This window comes from Zootoca vivipara, chromosome 4, assembly GCF_963506605.1.
Source record: "Zootoca vivipara chromosome 4, rZooViv1.1, whole genome shotgun sequence".
Lineage (NCBI taxonomy): Eukaryota > Metazoa > Chordata > Lepidosauria > Squamata > Lacertidae > Zootoca > Zootoca vivipara.
Window position 1 is genome coordinate 90,015,262 of NC_083279.1, and position 19,342 is coordinate 90,034,603.

Consider the following 19,342-nt stretch of genomic DNA (forward strand, 5'->3'; position numbering starts at 1 on the left):
AGTAGCAACCTAGTGATGACTGTATTACTAAGATGATTGCATTGACACCTACAGTCAGACAGAGAACCATTATACAATATAATAATAATAACAATTTAATATTTATACCCCACCCATCTGGCTGGGTTTCCCCAGCCACTCTGGGCGGCTTCCAACCGAATATTCACAAGAAACACAGGTGTCCTGGCATGGGTAAGGCAATTAACACACGTATTTTGATTTATTTCTTTATTTTTTATATATTAAAAAAAACAAGTAGCGGCATTAAGACAAAGGATTTTTTACCATTCTACAGATGTGATGTACCTGGTTTACCAATGCCAGGATAGCTACAGTTTCTATTATTGATCCTTGCAAATTATTCCCAGTCCCACTACTAGTAGTATCTCAGCAATTATCCTCCCTACCATAAAAGGTTAAAGCTGTGTCTACGTGACATATATTTAAACTCCAATCAATCTCTTCAATGTTTGCATCTCATGACCATGCAACTTCCACAGTACAAGTTTCTCCTTTATAGACTTGCCGACTTGGATTTCATTTCATGCATCTGACTTGAGTGGGCTTGAAAGCACAGAAGCTTATGCCGTAATAAACTGGTTAGACTTGGAAAGGGCCTGTTTAATATCTTTAAACCCATCCTCCCCGTGCTCGCTTCAAAACGAACTAGCATGCTTAGAAATAGGGAATTAGGAAACTTGTGGTTCTGATTAAATTGTGAGGGTTAAGGTCTTGTCTCCAACTGCTATGTTTTAAATAGAATTTCAGTTATGAAGTGGTTTCATTCTTTGCTCTCTTCCATAAACACATATACAATAGTACCACTACTTACGTTCACTTCCGGTTACGTATCCTTCCGGATACGTACGCAGCAAACCCGGAAGTATTTTTCCGGGTTTCACCACGTGCACATGGTGCAGAAGCGCTCTACCACACCACACGCATGCGCAGAAGCGGTCCATCTGGTTGCAGAAACCTCAGGATCCAACTGGAGCTCCAGAACGGATCCCATCCGCAACGGGAGGGACCACTGTATAACCCTTCCTTCACCCCTTTCACAAGCACACCACTAGAGCCATTCTCCTCCCTCTCTCCCTCCCTCCATACACGTAAATAGATCACTCCTTTTGCAGTCACATACCCTAATTATGTGCACACTATTATTATTTCCACCCCTTCATTTGCCACTCAGCTGTCATATTCATACCTCTCTCATGACATTTGCTAACATATCTACAAACGTTTCTCTTGCTAACATATCTACAAACGACACACTGTGCAGTCCCAATATAATGATTTGCCCTGGGACTTTTAAATTTGGTGACTCATCCCCATCCCTCCTCCAGAGAAGTGGAGCTAGGGGCTAAGCAGCATCCTAAATCTATGACCTCTCCCTACTTTAATGCTAAATGTTTCTCTTGGGGCTCCTTCAAGTAGAATTAATAGATCCTGACTTGGACAGAAGTTCAGACAAATTAGCAACTTCTGAAGTTGATGACACGGACCCTTTAAATTCTCATTATTTTTGATGAGCGGAAGTTGCTGGGCACAGCAACTTAATTCAAGGAAGCCAAACGTGACACAATTGTGGAGCTTATTCCAAATATGTCTCTGCGGAAGAGCATGTTTTATCACAAAAGGCCTTTTCCTGAAACATCCCAAACCTTACTGTGTGTTTCATTCTGGTCCGATCAGCTGCTTCAACCAGTGGAAGTAGATCATCTGCTTGACCACGCAGATGCTATCAGTTCCAGAATAGTCTATAGATATAAGACCTCTTAGGGGACCCAGGTGGCGCTGTGGTTAAACCACTGAGCCTAGGGCTTGCTGATCAGAAGGTCGGCGGTTCGAATCCCTGTGACGGGGTGAGCTCCCGTTACTTGGTCCCAGCTCCTGCCAACCTAGCAGTTCGAAAGCACATCAAAATGCAAGTAGATAAATAGGAACCGCTACAGCGGGAAGGTAAACGGCGTTTCCATGTGCTGCTCTGGTTTGCCAGAAGCGGCTTTGTCATGCTGGCCACATGACCTGGAAGCTGTACGCCGGCTCCCTCGGCCAATAATGCGAGATGAGCGCACAACCCCAGAGTCGGTCACGACTGGACCTAATGGTCAGGGGTCCCTTTACCTTTATAAGACCTCTTATCGCTTGTTACACTCTGGGGATAAAGCTCAGAACAGGCCCAGTCCAATACATCCCTGCCCTCACCACAAAGTAGCAACTGGAACAAGCTGTGCCTGCATTTATTTGGATATGATTCCCTTCCTGAAGACCAGATCCATCCCCAGAAAGAAGATCAAATAAACACACCACAGCCCAGTTCACTTATTTCTGCTGGGAGGGAAGAGGCTTGCGAGACCTCGGGACTCACAAAAGGTGAAATGTTCTCCATCTGTAATTATGAAAAGCTGGGAACTAGATGAGCTAATCCTATCAGAGACCATTTTATAGCCTCCTCCCCCCCCCCCACAAAAAGAAAAAACTCCACACCATCAAGTACCTGCTCTAGGGACTTGGCAGAAGCTCATTCACAACACTTGCCAGGCAGCTGCCGAGATATTGCTTCAACCCTGGCCATATCCCAGTTGTTTGGCTGCCCAAGAAACATGATCTGTGTAGAAATCTCAAAGCTATTTGTGTGTTCATTAGAATATAGATGGGCAGTAAGAGATCCTTGAAATTCAGCATTCAGTAGGAACCTGGATGCGAGCCAGATCCTTCTCAATCTATTGCTGAAAACAGGAGCATTTTGAGATGCATTTTCACCCCTGCAGGCTAGCAGAGAAAGGTGTGTAAGACGGTCATAGAAATCAAGTTGGCAGCTTGCCCTAAGAGAAAAGAGAGATGCTGGGAAGAATCTAAAGGCCGGCTTCACAATGTTTAGGGAAAACACACTGCTCCTTAACTCAGCAACCATATATCACTTGCCATCTGCAGCCTGACTGTTCTTCTGCTGGCATATGGATATTATCTTATACCTCCAGCTTCCCAGTGCCCTTTTGCAGCCAATAAACAGGAAATTTGCTGACATGGTCCTTACTGTTTAACCCCTGAGACAGAAACACCCATTCATCATCATCATCATCATCATATTATTATTATTATTATTATTATTATTGATTGAATTTATGTACCGTACTACCCTTCATCTTCATCTGAGGATCACAGGGCAGTTTACAATATAAACACATACAAATACATACCCATATAACAAACAAATATACTCCACACACACAGTGTTTATGGCAAATACGTTCACATTATTGCAAGTTTAATTTGAGAATTACAGCACAAAATTGCCCAGGATGCCTTTTTATAAAATAAAAAAACCCAACAACCTCAAAACTTTGAGTAAAAACCTGTGGAAATCAGGCTAGCAAAGGGTTGGATTTGTAAATAAGACGGGTGTTGCTTAGCAGCAAGCAAACAGTGTAATTTCCTCCAAGAACTTCCCTGAGAATCATACCATTTTGGGAAACATGGGAGAGGATCACAGTTGCCTTTGTCCAGCAAATCTTTATTCCCAAAGTGATATTTTCAGAATTCTATCCAGCTTTTCTATATCTGATATAATATGGCAGAAGGCGGATGACACTGTGAAATAAGCCTCCTTAATGACAAGTATCTCAGTTAATTTATTTGGGGCCTGAGAGGCTTCAAGAGGCAGGAACTTAAAAGACAGACGTCTTGCATCTTTCATGGTCCCTTGGTGATGGTCTCAAAACTCAAATGACAACTATTGTTAAAGGCAGAAAAAGAGGGTATAGAGAAAGACAGGAATGGCTAGAAATAAAATCGCAGCTCAATGCTCTTTAAATTCCCAGTGCTCTAAAGTTATGTTCGGGGCTGACAAAACCTTTACAAAATAGTCAGACATCAACATAATGGCTAAGAGCGAGAGGAGAAATGGGTGACCTCTGAACCACTAAACATTCTCCAAAAGGCGAGTCTTGATGGAAATACTTCAGCAACAAGGAGAAAAATGTGCTCAATCCTGAAGGCAATTATATTCTTGAATTTCATTACCTCCCCTGATACTATTAGACATCTTGGAGATTAGTCAACTTCATGACCATAACCAGTCTTGAGGTAATTTTTCACAACCCTGTGACTGTTGCTGAACAGGAAAACCAGTCCAAGAATTATCTGTCTCACTTGGATGAATGACACTTGGCAGCAACGGATTCCAAATCTCATGCCAAAACCTTGTCAATAATTCTGTAATCCATATGTAAACAGCAAATAACACAGCTTTCAGCACAAAAACCTGGTTTCTTATGTGGAAAGGTTGACAAAAGTAAACTATATTCATAGCCAGAGAGGCTATGGGGATGACTCTCCTGGCATGCAGAAAAGCTGTAAGCAGGAAATAAGGGGGAAGATTTCCCTCAAATATTCCAGCATTATAAAGTGCAAATCCATCTGGACCTGGAAACAAGCCAACCCTGAAGAGTCCTTAGTGATTTCTCTTGTTTGAACAGTATTTTTTATTTATTTAAGAAAAGTTGTTTGCTTCAGTGCAATGTGAGGATCTGTTATTAATTCAGGACTAGTCTTGCTTTTCTCTGCCTATCCCCAGCACCAGCCGCGCTTACCACATTGACAGAAATTATCTTAAATTTGTTTTTAAATAATGCATTATTTTAATATATACTAGGTGATGTGTACTTATTAAAACCAAACACCAAGGATCTGACCACAGGCTTTTCTGTCTATACTCATCCGATCTGTAGCCTTTCTTCAGCTTCCCAACTATTTAGCTTTTGGGGATTTCACCACCAGATTAGCACTTCTGAACTAAGCAAGTATACTTGGAACTTCCAAGTATTAATCTCTCCAATTCTGGGTTTAACTGCATTTTCAGTAAGAACACGGAAACACTCAGCATCTGCAGCTTTCTTTTTACTTTTTATTTCTAAAATGTTTATGCCACTTAACATAATAAAATAAACTCTACACAGTTTACATTAACAGATCAAATCTGTTAAAATTTTCTAAAAATGAATTAAAAATAAAATGCAACTATAGATCGCAAACAAAACAAATTAATTATCTTCATAGCCACAAATCTGAAGGTTTGGTCCTTTTATAGAACTCTGTTATATATGCTTTCCACTTTCAAAGTACAGGATAATCCTCACAAGTACAGCATCAAGCTCTTTCTAGATAGATACACAGGCTGAACAAATCTATGAAGATATTCTTGCAATCCTTTAGTTGCAAGTTTGATTTTTTCCCCCTGGAGACCATAGCATCACCCTTTAAACAACAGTTCATTCACCTAAAGGCAATCACGAGCCCGCTATATGCTTGTGTGACTATGTTCATATTGGTATTCCTGATAAAGGCCAAAATATATGGTGTTCCATGGTGTACTCTTCCCCATTAACTTATACAATATATCTTGTGAACTCTGATCCATCTAAAAGGCATACACATTTCAATAAGCAGCAAGCCATGACACGCATGCGTCAGTAAACGAGGGGAATTAAGAATAAGAGAGCTGAGTGGGGGTGCTCGTGTAATCTCACTGTATAAAAGTTGTACAAGTGACAATAAAGTATTTCAATTTCAACTCACACATATACTCCAGCTTTGCAATATGTCAATTGACAAAGAGTTTTTGAAGAACTCCCTGGACAACAGACTGCAGGATGGTTCACCTGTTTCATTGGTAAAGCCTTTAACTGACCCTTTTTTACTGAAGGTGCAAATCATCTTTGATTGGTGATACTATGCCCAGTTGTGGTTGAAGCTTGGTGGGCAATGGCTTTGAATTGTTATATGGTAGTCTGGTGGGCATGTGCATTTGTACTCAGGAAAAACTGAGTTGAACCCTTCTTTTCAAAGTCTCAATTCCTACTCCCGCTTACACAGTCTGTAGAACCCTTTTAGTTGATGTATTTTGACTGATGTTCTAGTTATTTCAAATTCTAATATTTTATATTGTGTTGTGATGCAACATGCCCAAAGATCGATAAAACTGGTGAAGTGCAGCTATAAATTGAACAAATAAATAAATCCAATATAAAGGAACAAATCTTGCTGAAACTGAACATAACACACGTTCATCAAAATTGCTCATAACCTCTCAATCACTCTGGATTGCATTCTCTTCGGTCCATTGCAGATGGAATACTGGTCAAGAGATCAGGAGCACCTCCCTTCTCCCACTTGAATTCCCCTACCTTTTCACAAAAACAGGGATCCCCATGATTACTATGGCGCTGCTGCAACTTTGTATTGTGGTCACCATGAAGCTTTTACTTTACGTCTTTGGTAACAATCACCACTAAGTTCAACAATGAAACAGGGTCATGTCACAAATATTGCCCATCATACAAGTGGGATCTGGGAGGGAGGGAGGTGAAGTTGCAGTTGGAGGGTCCCTATTGACTCATCCACACCTTATTTCAATACATTCAACATCCTTATTTCTCAACATTCAGCATCCTATGGCAGGGGACCCCAAACTAAGGCCTGGGGGCCAGATGCGGCGCAATCACCTTCTAAATCCAGCCCACTGGCGGTCCAGGAATCAGCATGTTTATACATGAGTAGAATGTGTTCTTTTATTTAAAATGCATCTCTGGGTTATTTGTGGGGCATAGGAATTAATTCATATATATTTTTCAAAATATAGCCCGGCCCCCCCCACAAGGTCTGAGGGACAGTGGACCGGCCCCCTGCTGAAAAAGTTTGCCGACCCCTGTCCTATGGCAACTGAGCATGCTCAGTCCTCACCGGACTAACGGGAGTGTGCCTCATTAGGTTTATTTTCTTCTAAAGATTTATTGTAGTTCTCCTTAGCCTGTCACCTACCCTCCCTCCTGTGTATGGTGAAGAGGTCCTGCTCTTTTGACAACATAAGAATTGTATCTCCCCCGCCCCGAACAGGAAATAATGATGATCTACATACAGAATGATCAATTTCTAAATCATCATCATCATCTTTCACAACTCTAAGTATTTTCCCCCAAGATAGCACAAAGTTCAGTTCTAAGACTATAAAAGGCAGGAGAAAACAAACATAGTCTTACCTCTCCGTGTCTTAAAGGAGTAATTGTTCCTCTTGACACCCCCATGCGAAATAGAGTTTCCGTGGCCTGCATACCAAAAAGTAAAGTTATTTCCAAAAGCAGTCAAATCTGGAATCCTTTTTTCAAATATCTGCAAAAATAAAACCATATTCACACACACTAGCTTAAGAGGTAAGTTCCACTGAAATCAATGGGACTTACGGTACTTCTAAGTCAACAGAGAGAGGACTGCAGTTATTAAATAATTTCTGTAAAACCTACATTGCATTCTTTCCAGGTGAAAGTGCTAAATGAAGGAAATTTTTACACAAAGAAGTTGACACTGCATGCTGATGGGGAAAAACAAACATGAACATACACACACACCCAATAAACAGCATTTAAAAATGTTAATTTATTACAGAAAAGTAATAACAGATATATCTCATGAAATGAAGCGATCTGTCTTCTGTGTAGCTCAGCGCAACAGCTTTTAGAGGAAGCTAATTATAAAGAAAACATAAGCCTTTTCAACAATGGTCACCCACAAAATAATGCAGGCACTGAATAATCCTCTTTTGATAAAACAAGAAAAGAGAAAAACAGTTGAACAAATTGCTTGCCGTTTTTATCAGTGTTTCTGACTGAATGAACTAAATGGTTGGCGTTAGAAAGACTCGTCCCATTACAAGAGGAATGCCCTTTCATTAATTGTAAGGAGAGGAACATGACACAGATAGCTTTTTAAATGCACAACATACATGGTGAATTGCTTTCCTAAAATCACAAAGTGAGGTGAACATGAATGCATAATACTTTTAACTGTCCCTCCCACTTTCCACTGGTTTATAAGCATTTTTATTTCCTCATACTTTTAACTTTTTGTTTCCAATGAATGACACCGCCTACTCGCAAACTTTTATTTATTAGCTCATTTACACCCACGTAAGTCCATACCAGCTCCAATACCTACTTCTGTTTCTCCCTCTTGAAGATTAAAGGGGTGAGAACCTCATGCAACCTTTTGTGTTCTTCAGAATTGATTCCTTTCATCCATTCTTTCCACCAACATTTTAAGGATGTTTCACCCAAATAGAACATTCTGTCAAGACTGCTAAGCTCCCTTTGTTTCCATTGAAAACCAGTGGTGTGTGTAACTTTCCTTCTTCTCCCACTGGCAATAGATCTCTTTTAATATGCTTGTACTCACACAGCTAAAATAGTCAAAGCTCCTAAAAGAAAAAAGAGGTGTTCACATCATTTGTGAATCTAGGGCCACAGATTCCTTGATAGGATCACCCCTCACATGCGCTGAGTGCAGATAAGAAGATTAGAACTAGACTTCCTACTTAAACTGGAGGGAAAGGCCTAGCATTCACAAAAGCTTCAAGAACAGGGGCAGCAGCAGCAGCAGCTGACTATTTAAGGGGTTATGTAATTAGCCAATACAAAGAGCAAGACTGGGAAGTATAAGAAGATGTCCTGTTAACATAAAAACCCCGTGGCCGTAGCAAAAATGTTAAGTGAGTTAATAAAGTCCACCCTTATAAAATTATTTTAATTTTTAAAAAATGTTTAAAACCTCATAACATAAAGAGGAAATTGAGAATTTTGAATTTGGGGTGGAATTTGGGTTGAATTAACACGGAAATTTAAATGCTTTGGAAATTTCATACACAACCTCAACATGCTCAAAGTGTCTTTCAGATTTTAATAGTGCACTACTGCTGCACAGAATTAGGGCTGCAATGCACCTAAGCTCTGCTTCCATGAAAGAATCCAACCGTTTTAATATTCTAATCAGTTTTAATATTCTACATCAGAATATGACTTGACCACCATACTTCCATGTTCTGATAACCTCCAGATTGTATTATGGCAATGCGCAAATCTTAAAGATGACTCAGAAACTTCCACTGGTCAAAAATGTAGCAGTCAGATAACTGGCTGGGAATCTAGATCACATGTTAAAGTGAATGTATTTGCCATATAACCCATGTTTTAAAATAGCTGTATTATTTGCCAGTTCACTTCTGGGCCCAATCCAATGTGCTTGAATAGAATCTCATGAAAAAGCGCCCTGAACTATGAAAAAACTACCATAGTGGGTGAGTGCATGATGTTAGTAAGCATTCCAAAAAATCCAGCTTTTGCCATGGTAGCCTGCACCTGAGAAGGGAAGCTCTGGTTTTGGCCTAGAGAAGCAAGGGAAGAGCCTCCATTACTGTAACTGAGGCTGTGAATGTTCAAGCAAGCTGAGTTACACCACCTCTCCTCTTAAATGCACTGATTGCTTTCTCCTTCACTGTAAATCTCTGCCATACCTTTAGTTAGGAAACTAAAACATCAGACTCTTTGAAGTGTTGAGTCAAGATATGATCACCTAAAATGTCACTCCTTTGGCTCATAGCTGTCAAGTTCTCCCCTTTTTTAAGGGAAATTCCCTTATGCTGAATAGGCTTCCTTGTGAGAAAAGGGAAAACTTGACAGCTATGCTTTGGCCTTCTCCTATCCTCCTTCTAACCAAGTTTGTTTCATTAGCTCCAGGCTTTTGCCACAAGAGCCAAAAAGACATGTTGATCCCTTTTCCCCTGGGAAAACAAAATAAGGATGAATTTTCAAAAGATCTTTCTCAGACATTTAGAACAAATACTTCCTGGCTGGCACCATTGCAATACTTTTAACACCTGATCATTGCCAGCAAGACAGTATTTAAGAGTCTTTGTCTTTTCTCCTTACCAACAAAGGTATAAAAGAGCTATCAGCTTCCTGCACAGGGCCTTTCTTATGTACTTTCCCCCACCCCACCCTCCCTCTCCTTCCATTATCTTTCTCTTTCTCTTGCTAAAGAGGTACCTCAAACTACAACACATCTAGCAGCAGAACAAGGGCATGTATTAAATCTGCCTTCTCTTCTAAGCTTCTGTCCCGGCCCCCACCCTGCCTTTCCATTTTCAGCTTGCTCTATTTCCCTGGTATTTCCCTGGATAGGCTCTTTTCTTCTTCCTGGGTTGTCTCCCCACAAAATCCCACTCTACTTTGCTCATTACACACAGTGCAAAAGCAGAGTTTTAATACTCTGCCAATGACCCCAAAGTCTCCCACTTGCATTCTTTTTAGTCGAAACAAAATAAAAAAAAAATTCCTTCCAACAGCACCTTAAAGACTAAGTTTTTTTATTTTGGTATGAGCTTTCGTGTGCATGCACACTTCTTCAGATACACTGAAATAGAGGGGGTATCACTCAGAAGGGTGGTGGAAATGGGTGATTGATTGACTGACAGATAGCTGTTGACAACTGTAAACGACTGCAAATGGTCTTGCATGAAAAAGCAAGAGGTGAGATGGCTGAAGATCACTTTATCATGTATAATGAGATAATAATCCAACGTCTCTGTTCAAACCAGGTCTCTCCATGGTTTTAAGCTTGGTGATAAGTTGCAATTCAGCAACTTCTCTTTCCAGTCTAAAGAGAAGTTGCTTAATTGCAACTTATCACCAAGCTTAAAACCTTGGAGAGACCTGGTTTGAACAGAGACGTTGAATTCTTATCTCATTACTAGCTAGCCCTGCCACACGTTGCTGTGGGTCATCCCTGTGATTCCCCACTCCCACCCTGTCCCGATCCATGACGTATCCCGCCCCTCCTCCCTCCAACCCCCTGGCTCATCCCTGTGTTTCGGTAGGATACCCTTCCCTCTGTTTTCCCCAGGGAGTGTTGTCCCCTGCCCCCTGTATCGCCATACATTGGCTCCTGCGCACGCATCGTGAACATTTTTATATATTTAGATTAAAAAATTTTGAAATAAGAACATGAGAAGCAGAAGTTATTATTGTTTAATTTTATTTTTGGGGTTGTCATTTATTTTGGTGGGTATTGTATGATTTGGGCGTTGTTGTGTGTTTTGGTTTTTTTTTGTGTGTGTGTGTGTGTGTGTGTGTGTGTGTGTTGTTATTTGGATTTTCTATTTTTGGAGTTGGTGACCCAGAGAACCTAGAGAACTACTTTAATAATCCCGACCGGGGGGGGGGGGGTCAAATAGTGAAGACCCACAGCCCCGTAGCAACAGAAGGCGAGTTCTGACGCACCCAAGCTGTTCAGTTCCATAAAAAATATTCGAGGACTTAAACTGGGGAGAGAAAGTGCATGGTTTTGTTTTTTTAAAAAGACGCAGAGGCTTGCAATCCCCAAACTTTGGCCCTCCAGATGTTTTGGATTACAATTCCCATCTTCCCTGACCACTGGTCCTGCTAGCTAGGAATCATGGGAGTTGTAGGCCAAAATATCTGAAGGGCCGCAGTTTGGGGGTGCCTGGTATAAGGCGTAAGTAAAAAGGGGAATGATTGCCCTTACTTAAAATGGCCGCCGGAGCCTCACACGTGACACAACGCCTGCTAAATGTTAAAGTAAAAACCCCTTGCCGTGCCCCCAAGTGCGTTGCTGTGGGTTATCCCCCCCCCGGGACTAGTGGGGGCCTGGCAGCCTGGCAGGGGGCTACATAAAACAAAGGCCGTGCTGCAGCCTGCGATCCGGGCACTCCCCCTCTCCCCCCCGGGCCTAGTGGGGGCCTGGCGGCATAGCAGGGGCCTAGGGGTCTGATAATGGCCTTGGTGTTTCAGTTGCTTGGTTGATGATGTCATTATTTGGTTTGTGGGTGTGGTGTATATTTCACAGGAAGGGAGGGGGTGTACTGTGGGAGGAATTCCACTTGAGGGCGCTGTTTTACTTTGTGGAAAAACAGGATTCTACCTGCCCAGGTGTGAGATTTGAGGGATTTTTTTTTTCTAACAACGCTCGGGGAGTGGCCGGGATCGTTGTGTCAAAATTTCAGGATGATCGGTCAAGCGGTTACGGAGAAAATTGGAGCCCGCACTTTCACAATTTTTATATTTTTATATATATAGATACATGATAAAGCGATCTTCAGCCATCTCACCTCTTGCTTTTTCATGCAAGACCATTTGCAGTCGTTTACAGTCGTCAACAGCTATCAGTCAGTCAATCACCCATTTCCACCACCCTTCTGAGTGATACCCCCGCCCCACCCTTTCTCTACATATAAGGTTGGGAAAGTTCGCTTCAGGTTACGGTAAGTATGCTTCAGGTTAAGTACAGACTTCCGGAACCAGTTGTGTACTTAAACCGAGGTACCACTGTATATATCAGAGAAAGTGTGCATTCCGTAGAACACAATAAATTGGCCCTCATAATACCCACATTGAAGCTGCTAGATGGGAGCATTTTCCAAAACAATATGCATTTTATAGGCGGCAATTTCCTTCAAAATGACAAACAATGTAAGCACATTTGACTCAAAGCTTATCTTTCACAACTGAATAGCACATTGTTGTTTAAGAGACTAAATGTCCAACAGCACAAAAATTTAGTTTCTGATTGGTCTATAAGAGGGACGAATGGCTGTACTCTAGGGAACAGCACTGATATGGTGGCCAACCAACTGCAATGCTAAGAAACAGGTGAGTATGTTGTAAGAACCCAAGATTTTTTTACATATTCTCACGGTGGCAGAATCCATGTATCATGCACCAGAATCCTGTATAGACTAAAAATCAAATTTAGACAATGGCTGTTTTTGCACATCCAGGAAACCATATTTAATTGTTTAGCATGAAGAAGCAGGTGGTTCCCATGCATAGGCGTAGCTAGGGCGCACTGGGCGCCACACTGCAGGGCGGGGCGGGGCACTTCCCGGGGAGCCTGGCCTGCAGCGCACCCGGGCCACGCGTCTCTCCTGGGAGTAACTCGGTGGCTCGGGGTGCCTGCAAGCTGTGCTGGCCAAAATGGCAGTGTGGGGCTTCTGTCCACCCGCCGCCTCTCCCTCAGCCACCCTATAGCTGAGGAGGAGGCAGCAGTGGACTCCGTGGCGGCTCCGCACCCTGCCCCAATTTGCCCCGCCCCATGGGCGGCTCACATGCACCACCCTGGGCGCCTGAGTGGCTAGCTACACCACTGTTCCCATGTCTCCGTTATCACAAGTAGGAACAACAAACCACAACCCCCGACACACGTGTTATGAACAAACCAAGTTTCATAGTTTGCTTTACTCCAAGTAAGCCAAGCAAACCACAACCTATTATCTATCTATTTATTGAATTCATATCCCACTCTTCATCAACCACGTGATTCTAGGGTATGTAACAATAAAAAAATGTAACAATAAAAACCAAGGTGAAGCCAATGTTTATTCTCTACTTCCCAATCATAGTTTGTTTGGAGTGAAACAAGACACAATTCCTGGTTTGAATATAAAGTTAAACCAGGGGACGTAGTTTCTTGCTCCAGCTTGCACTATTTTATTTTATTTTATTTATTTTAGATTTATATACCACCGTTCATCATAAGATCTCAGGGCGGTTCACGTTATAAAATACAGGGTAAAAACAAGAAAATAAATAAAACGAAACAGCAAAACAATAACCTCCCCTTCCCACAGACACATTTAAAAGGCTGTAGAATATTAATCAGCCAAAGGCCTGGTGGAAGAGGAACATTTCCAAGTGAAATCAACAGGATGTAAAAGAACTAAATTTATGCCCAAAGAAATACAGCAATATATTTTAGTCCTATAATATGTAGCTAACAGTTGTATATTATGCTCCAGTTCCATGTCACATCCTTTTTCCAAAGTGTTTACTCAAAGAGTAGGAGTCTCCCTCACCCGACATTCCAAGAGATTGGAAACATGGGTCACACATAGGAGTAGTACCAGATTTAAAGTGCCCCTCCTTCTGTTTCAAGTCCTGGATAGTGGCCAGACCACCCAACAAATAACACTTAACTCTAGTCATCCCAACAAAAAATACCGTTGAATTTAAAACAAATGATCTTGCAGCACCTTAAAGGCACATGTTTATTGTAGCATAAGTTTTCATGGGCCACAGCCCGATTTATCCAAGGAGTTAATAATTAAATTCAATTAAAATGTGTGCTTTCCCCCCCTAGAAATGCATATTACTTCATCACAGACCAGATACAATGTGACAGCAGGCTGCAGTATTATATTTCCTCATAACATTTAAATAGCATGCCAATTATTTTGCAAGATAGCATGCCAATTATTTTGCTCATATCAGTTTTCTATCATGCACAGCATGGATTCAACCAAGAACTTGCAAACTCATGAAAACCTCTAGTTCCAGTATTCATAGCTATCAAAAAAAGGTTTTAACAGCACATCTTTCACAGAGATATAATATGGTATTATTGTTAGAATTCAACCCCCAAAGAACAGCTGAAGCATTTCCAAGAGAGTTACAGTAAGTCAGCCATGCTACTTGACACTTGACAACTTGCCTGAATCCAGCAGAAACTGCCACAGATAAGCAGCCCATCAGGCCAGACCAAACAAGTGAGATGCAGGTCTGCACCAGGTGGCAAACATCAGGAGCATCTTTTTGCATTTTATTGTACTATATTCCATACATAAATAAGCCATGGGAGCCAAAACTGCCAGAAAATGATGCAATTTAAACCCAACCTTTTCCCAGATTTAACTTTTTGAAACCAACTCACAATTTTTTCCTTAAACATGGATGTAAGAAAATTGCTTCAAAGTTATGAACAAAGATAAAGAAGATTAACAAAAATTAGCAATCTTTGTGTTGGAACTATCAACAGCTTTTCTCCCCATGTCATGGAAATTAAAGGTGTAAGGGGGGGGGAGCTTATTTGTTACATTTATATACCACCTTTTTCATCTATGGAGCTCAAGTACATGGTTCTCCTATCTGTTTCATCCTTACAACAACCCTGTGCGGCAGGTTAGGCTAAGAGATGGTGAGTGGCCAAAGGTCACCGAGTGAGCTTCATGGCCGAGTGGGGACTTCAACCCTGCTCTCCCAAGTCATAGTCCAACACTCTAACCAAATTCACCTTCCATTATTTTCATTAAACTACCGGTATGTGAAAACAATCAGTTAGATCAGAAGGAGAACTGGTTTCTATATGGTTGCTGCAGTCAGAATTTGGGGTTTTGAGGTTATGGTCAAACAGATAATTTATTTAAAGTATCAAGAAGGAAGACGGAGTCAAAGTAACTTTTTGTTACAGGAAAATGTATGTTGTGACAATAATAAAGTGGAAATGGGGGGGGGGGGATCTGAATAGAGGAATTCCTGATCCAGCTAGAGTGATACTGATTTTATATAAGCATACTTGTGCATTTTTTAAAATTAAATGGCAGGGTAAAAATGAATAAATAATATACAGGAGCTGGAAAATGTGAACCAAGGAGCTATGTCCTATGCATACAGTAACTTTGCAGTAAAGGTAAAGGACTCTTGACAGTTAAGTCCAGTCGCGAACGACTTTGGGGTTGCAGCGTTTGTCCGCAGACAGGAAATCAGCCCTGAGTGCTCACTGGAAGGACAGATCGTGAAGCTGAGGCTCCAATACTTTGGCCACCTCATGAGAAGAGTCCCTGGAAAAGACCCTGATGTTGGGAAAGATTGAGGGCACTAGGAGAAGGGGACGACAGAGGATGACATGGTTGGACAGTGTTCTCGAAGCTACGAACATGAGTTTGACCAAACTGTGGGAGGCAGTGGAAGACAGGAGTGCCTGGCGTGCTCTGGTCCATGGGGTCACGAAGAGTTGGACATGACTAAACGACTAAACAACAACAACAACAAGCTTTCCAGGTCATGTGACCAGCATGACTAAGCCGCTTCTGGCAAAACCAGAGCAGTGCACAGAAATGCCCTTTACCTTCCCGCCGGAGCGGTACCTATTTATCTACTTGCACTTTTGGGGGTGCTTTCGAACTGCCAGGTTGGCAGGAGCTGGGACAGAGCAATGGGAGCTCACCCCATCGTGGGGATTCGAACCGCCAACCTTCTGATCAGCAAGCCCAAGAGGCTCAGTGGTTTAGACCACAGTGCCACCCCAACCCAGCTTTGCAGTAGAGCACAGCATGTACTCATGCACCAACTCTGGTGCTCCATCATAGCTCGAGAGTTGAAACTAGTGATCAATATACCAGACAACAGGATTCCCAAGCAGAGGAAGTTTATAGAACGTCTCCAAGATGTTACAGGTCAAAAAGGGCCTCAGATGTGCTGCTGACTTTGTCGTTTCAACATGAGGAACAAGAAAGTTTCTGAAGTGACTTGTCAGCACCAGGGGCTAACGCTCATGAATAATAGTTTCTCAGCCACAACCTGCCTTAGAGGGATGAATATCTTGCTGTGCAGAGACAGGGCACATGCTGGTCTGCTTGCATTAACATAAGCAACAGAAACACTTCTTGCTTACAAAGCTACATTGAGAAATATTAGGTTTACGAACAAGATGAGGGCAATTTGGAAAACAGATTGTACAGATCCTGTTGAGAAAATGTAAAGTGGGCAGATGTGGGACAACAGACTTACTATAAGGTTCAAAAGATTTATGTTTTATATATTTCATAATCATAACAGTTTCAATTGGTAAAATTACGCTACCTTTTACATTCCCCTAAAGGCCAAAACAGGTTTATGTGTGCAATATTTATAAAAGGAAGACGTCACCATCCCTATACTAGTTGTTTTTCATGTATATTGATTGAGTCCCATGATTTATACATATTTTAGGAAAGTAGAAAATGCATCCTGTCCTGGCTGCCAGTGATTTATCACAAGCCCTTGGTAAACAATAAATATTACCAATTGCATCTAATTTGGGTGACAAAGCTTTTTTGTTCCAATACACATATGTCATGCAATCCCTCTGAACTAATCAGAAACAGAACAAGACTTAACTTATTTCACATTTCTTGACATTACCCCGCCTCCTGTCTAGACAGATGGCTAATTAGAACGGAATCATTTCTTACAGAGGATACGTAATATGATACAGAACTAGTTGGTGCAATATTTACTTTTGGAGTATAGTCAAAGTGAACCAAAGACCTATAATTAATTGGATAGGAACAGTTAAAAGCTCAGGAATATACTATAAAGGTGATATTTTCATTTTAAAAATTGAGCATTTTCCCTAGAAAGTGCATTGGTTATGTAAAGGAAGGCAAGGAATAATGGGCTTTGAAGACTGACTTTTTATTTTCTTACTTAAGTTATATCCTCTACCTTTGACATAAATTTTGCTCCCAAGCAGTAAAAACAAAAGCATAATTTAATAATAGCTAATATAAAGCAAGGGACGCAGGTGGCGCTGTGGGTTAAACCACAGAGCCTATGGCTTGCTGATCAGAAGGTAAGCGGTTCGAATCCCTGCAATGGGGTGAGCTCCCGTTGCTCGGTCCCAGCTCCTGCCAACCTAGCAGTTCCAAAGCATGTCAAAGTGCAAGTAGATAAATAGGTACTGCTCCAAGCGGGAAGGTAAACAGTGTTTCCGTGCGCTGCTCTGGTTCGCCAGAAGCAGCTTTGTCATGCTGGCCACATAACCTGGAAGTTGTACTTCTGGCACAACAGCGCCACCTGCTCCCTCGGCCAATAACGCGAGATGAGCACTTCAACCCCAGAATCGATCACGACTGGACCTAATGGTCAGGGGTCCCTTTACCTTTAATATAAAGCATACAAACTAAAGCAGTAAATTAAAACAGCAACTGAAAGCGGAAATAACCCATTCAAATAAACAGTAAAATTAAACTGCTCTATTCTTTTATTTTTTAAAAAACCCACTTAATTTAGCAGTTTTTTAAAGCCTGGGAAAACAGATATTTTTTTCTAATGTCTACATAATTGTAATGAGGCCCCAAGACAGGCTTCTTTAAAAAGATCAATACAAAAGCAAGGAGCCACAACAGAAAAGGCCCTCTCTCTAGTTGCCAGCCACACTTCACGCAGAAGGAGAACCCAGAGAAAGTTTTTAGATTACAGTCTCAGTGGACCAGCAGAGTGATATACAAGGCAGCTCAAAAGCAGCACCTGTATATTGTCAGGATTGAGTTTCAATTTATTGACTCTCATCCAGTCTGACACTGCTCCCAAACACCAATTTCAGTGTCACGTGACTGAGCTGGAAAGACAAACCTGGAAATGTCATCAGCATATTGGTGACATATTTGTCTGCATCCTGCAAAGGTTTTAAATTTAGTAGACATTTTGATGCAACTGAAAGTACATCACAAGCCGCTGATGAAGGCAATTTTCATAGGACAGAAGAAAGGTTGTAAGGGTAGCTTATGCAAAACTTGATCCACCCTTATAACTTTTTGGCTAAGCTTTGGGACAACCTTTGAGGAACGTGCAAAACAAATTACAGTACTTGCAAGTTGCAAGATTGTGCCAGGAGAGACTTTTAGTCACACAAACCCTTAGTATGCCGTTCTTATGCTCAGGGCCGGCCCTATGGGCAGGCTGTGTGGCGCAGGGCACCACAGCGCCGGCCCGCCAGGGGGGCGCCGCAAGCTGTGCCCACCCACTGGCCGGCCGGTCCGCCAGTCCACCGCGCAGCTGCGCCCACGGCAACTGCGCTGTGCCTGCCCGCCCACCGCGCAGCAGCGCTTGTGGCAGCCGCGCTCCGCCCGCCCGCCCACCGCGCTGGGAAACGGGGCGGGGAGGCGTCGGAGGGATCCGGCGCACCACGGCGCCAGGGGCGCTTAAGACGGCCCTGCTTATGCTTAGAACTTCTGGTTATCATAAAGTTTCACCAAGTCTGAAACAAAAATGAGGAATGGCCTTTCAATTCCCCTTTTCATTTAAAAAGCCATGATATGAAGGATCCGTGGAAAATAAAGAGTTTTGGTCCGGCAACAATAAGAGTGGCCCTGCCAAGATCAGCCTGCTGAAATGAATATATTTTTATTCAAAGCTCCCTAGCATTACTTGTTACAGGCTCAAAGAGAGAGACAGGGGAGCATGGCTGATAAGAGCTTGCTCCCATTCAAACTATGAAAAAGAGAAGGGGAACGAAGACATCAAAACACAGCTTAAGGCAGGAGAATCCAACAAACGTAATGTTTAGTGAAAGGACTTCAAGTCTGCTCTGATTACCTTCAACACAAACACACACACAAATTGTCCAGAGATGCAGTATCAAGGAAGAGCAACTTTGAGAATCATGCATACTGCCAAGTTTTCTCTTTTCTCGCGAGGAAGCCTATTCAGCATAATGGAAAATCCCTTTTAAAAAGGGATAACTTGGCAGCTATGATCATGGCATCTCAATAAGGATTCTGACTCCATGCTTTTTTGCCTCTGAATTACCCAATATTGGAGCAATCCTTCTTTAAAGTATTTTGAAGACAACCATGGTTAAACCTTCTTTGTGCAATTGCACTCACTACCAAACAAAAAATAAAGTTAAAGGCATGGCCAAAAGCTTTAAAGCAAAAAGTCTATACTACTCCCTACAAAAT

The 19,342-nt window shown here is 41.9% G+C and overlaps 1 protein-coding gene across 1 annotated transcript in view; it reads right to left on the bottom strand.

Annotated features, from left to right (window-relative positions):
* TMEM135 (transmembrane protein 135) overlaps positions 1 to 19,342 on the bottom strand; it is a 158,942-nt gene that overhangs the window by 93,271 nt on the left and 46,329 nt on the right. The window contains exon 5 of the mRNA XM_035116527.2: positions 7,041 to 7,106. Coding sequence (XP_034972418.1) covers positions 7,041 to 7,106 — 66 coding nt within the window. The remainder of the gene's footprint in view (positions 1 to 7,040; positions 7,107 to 19,342) is intronic.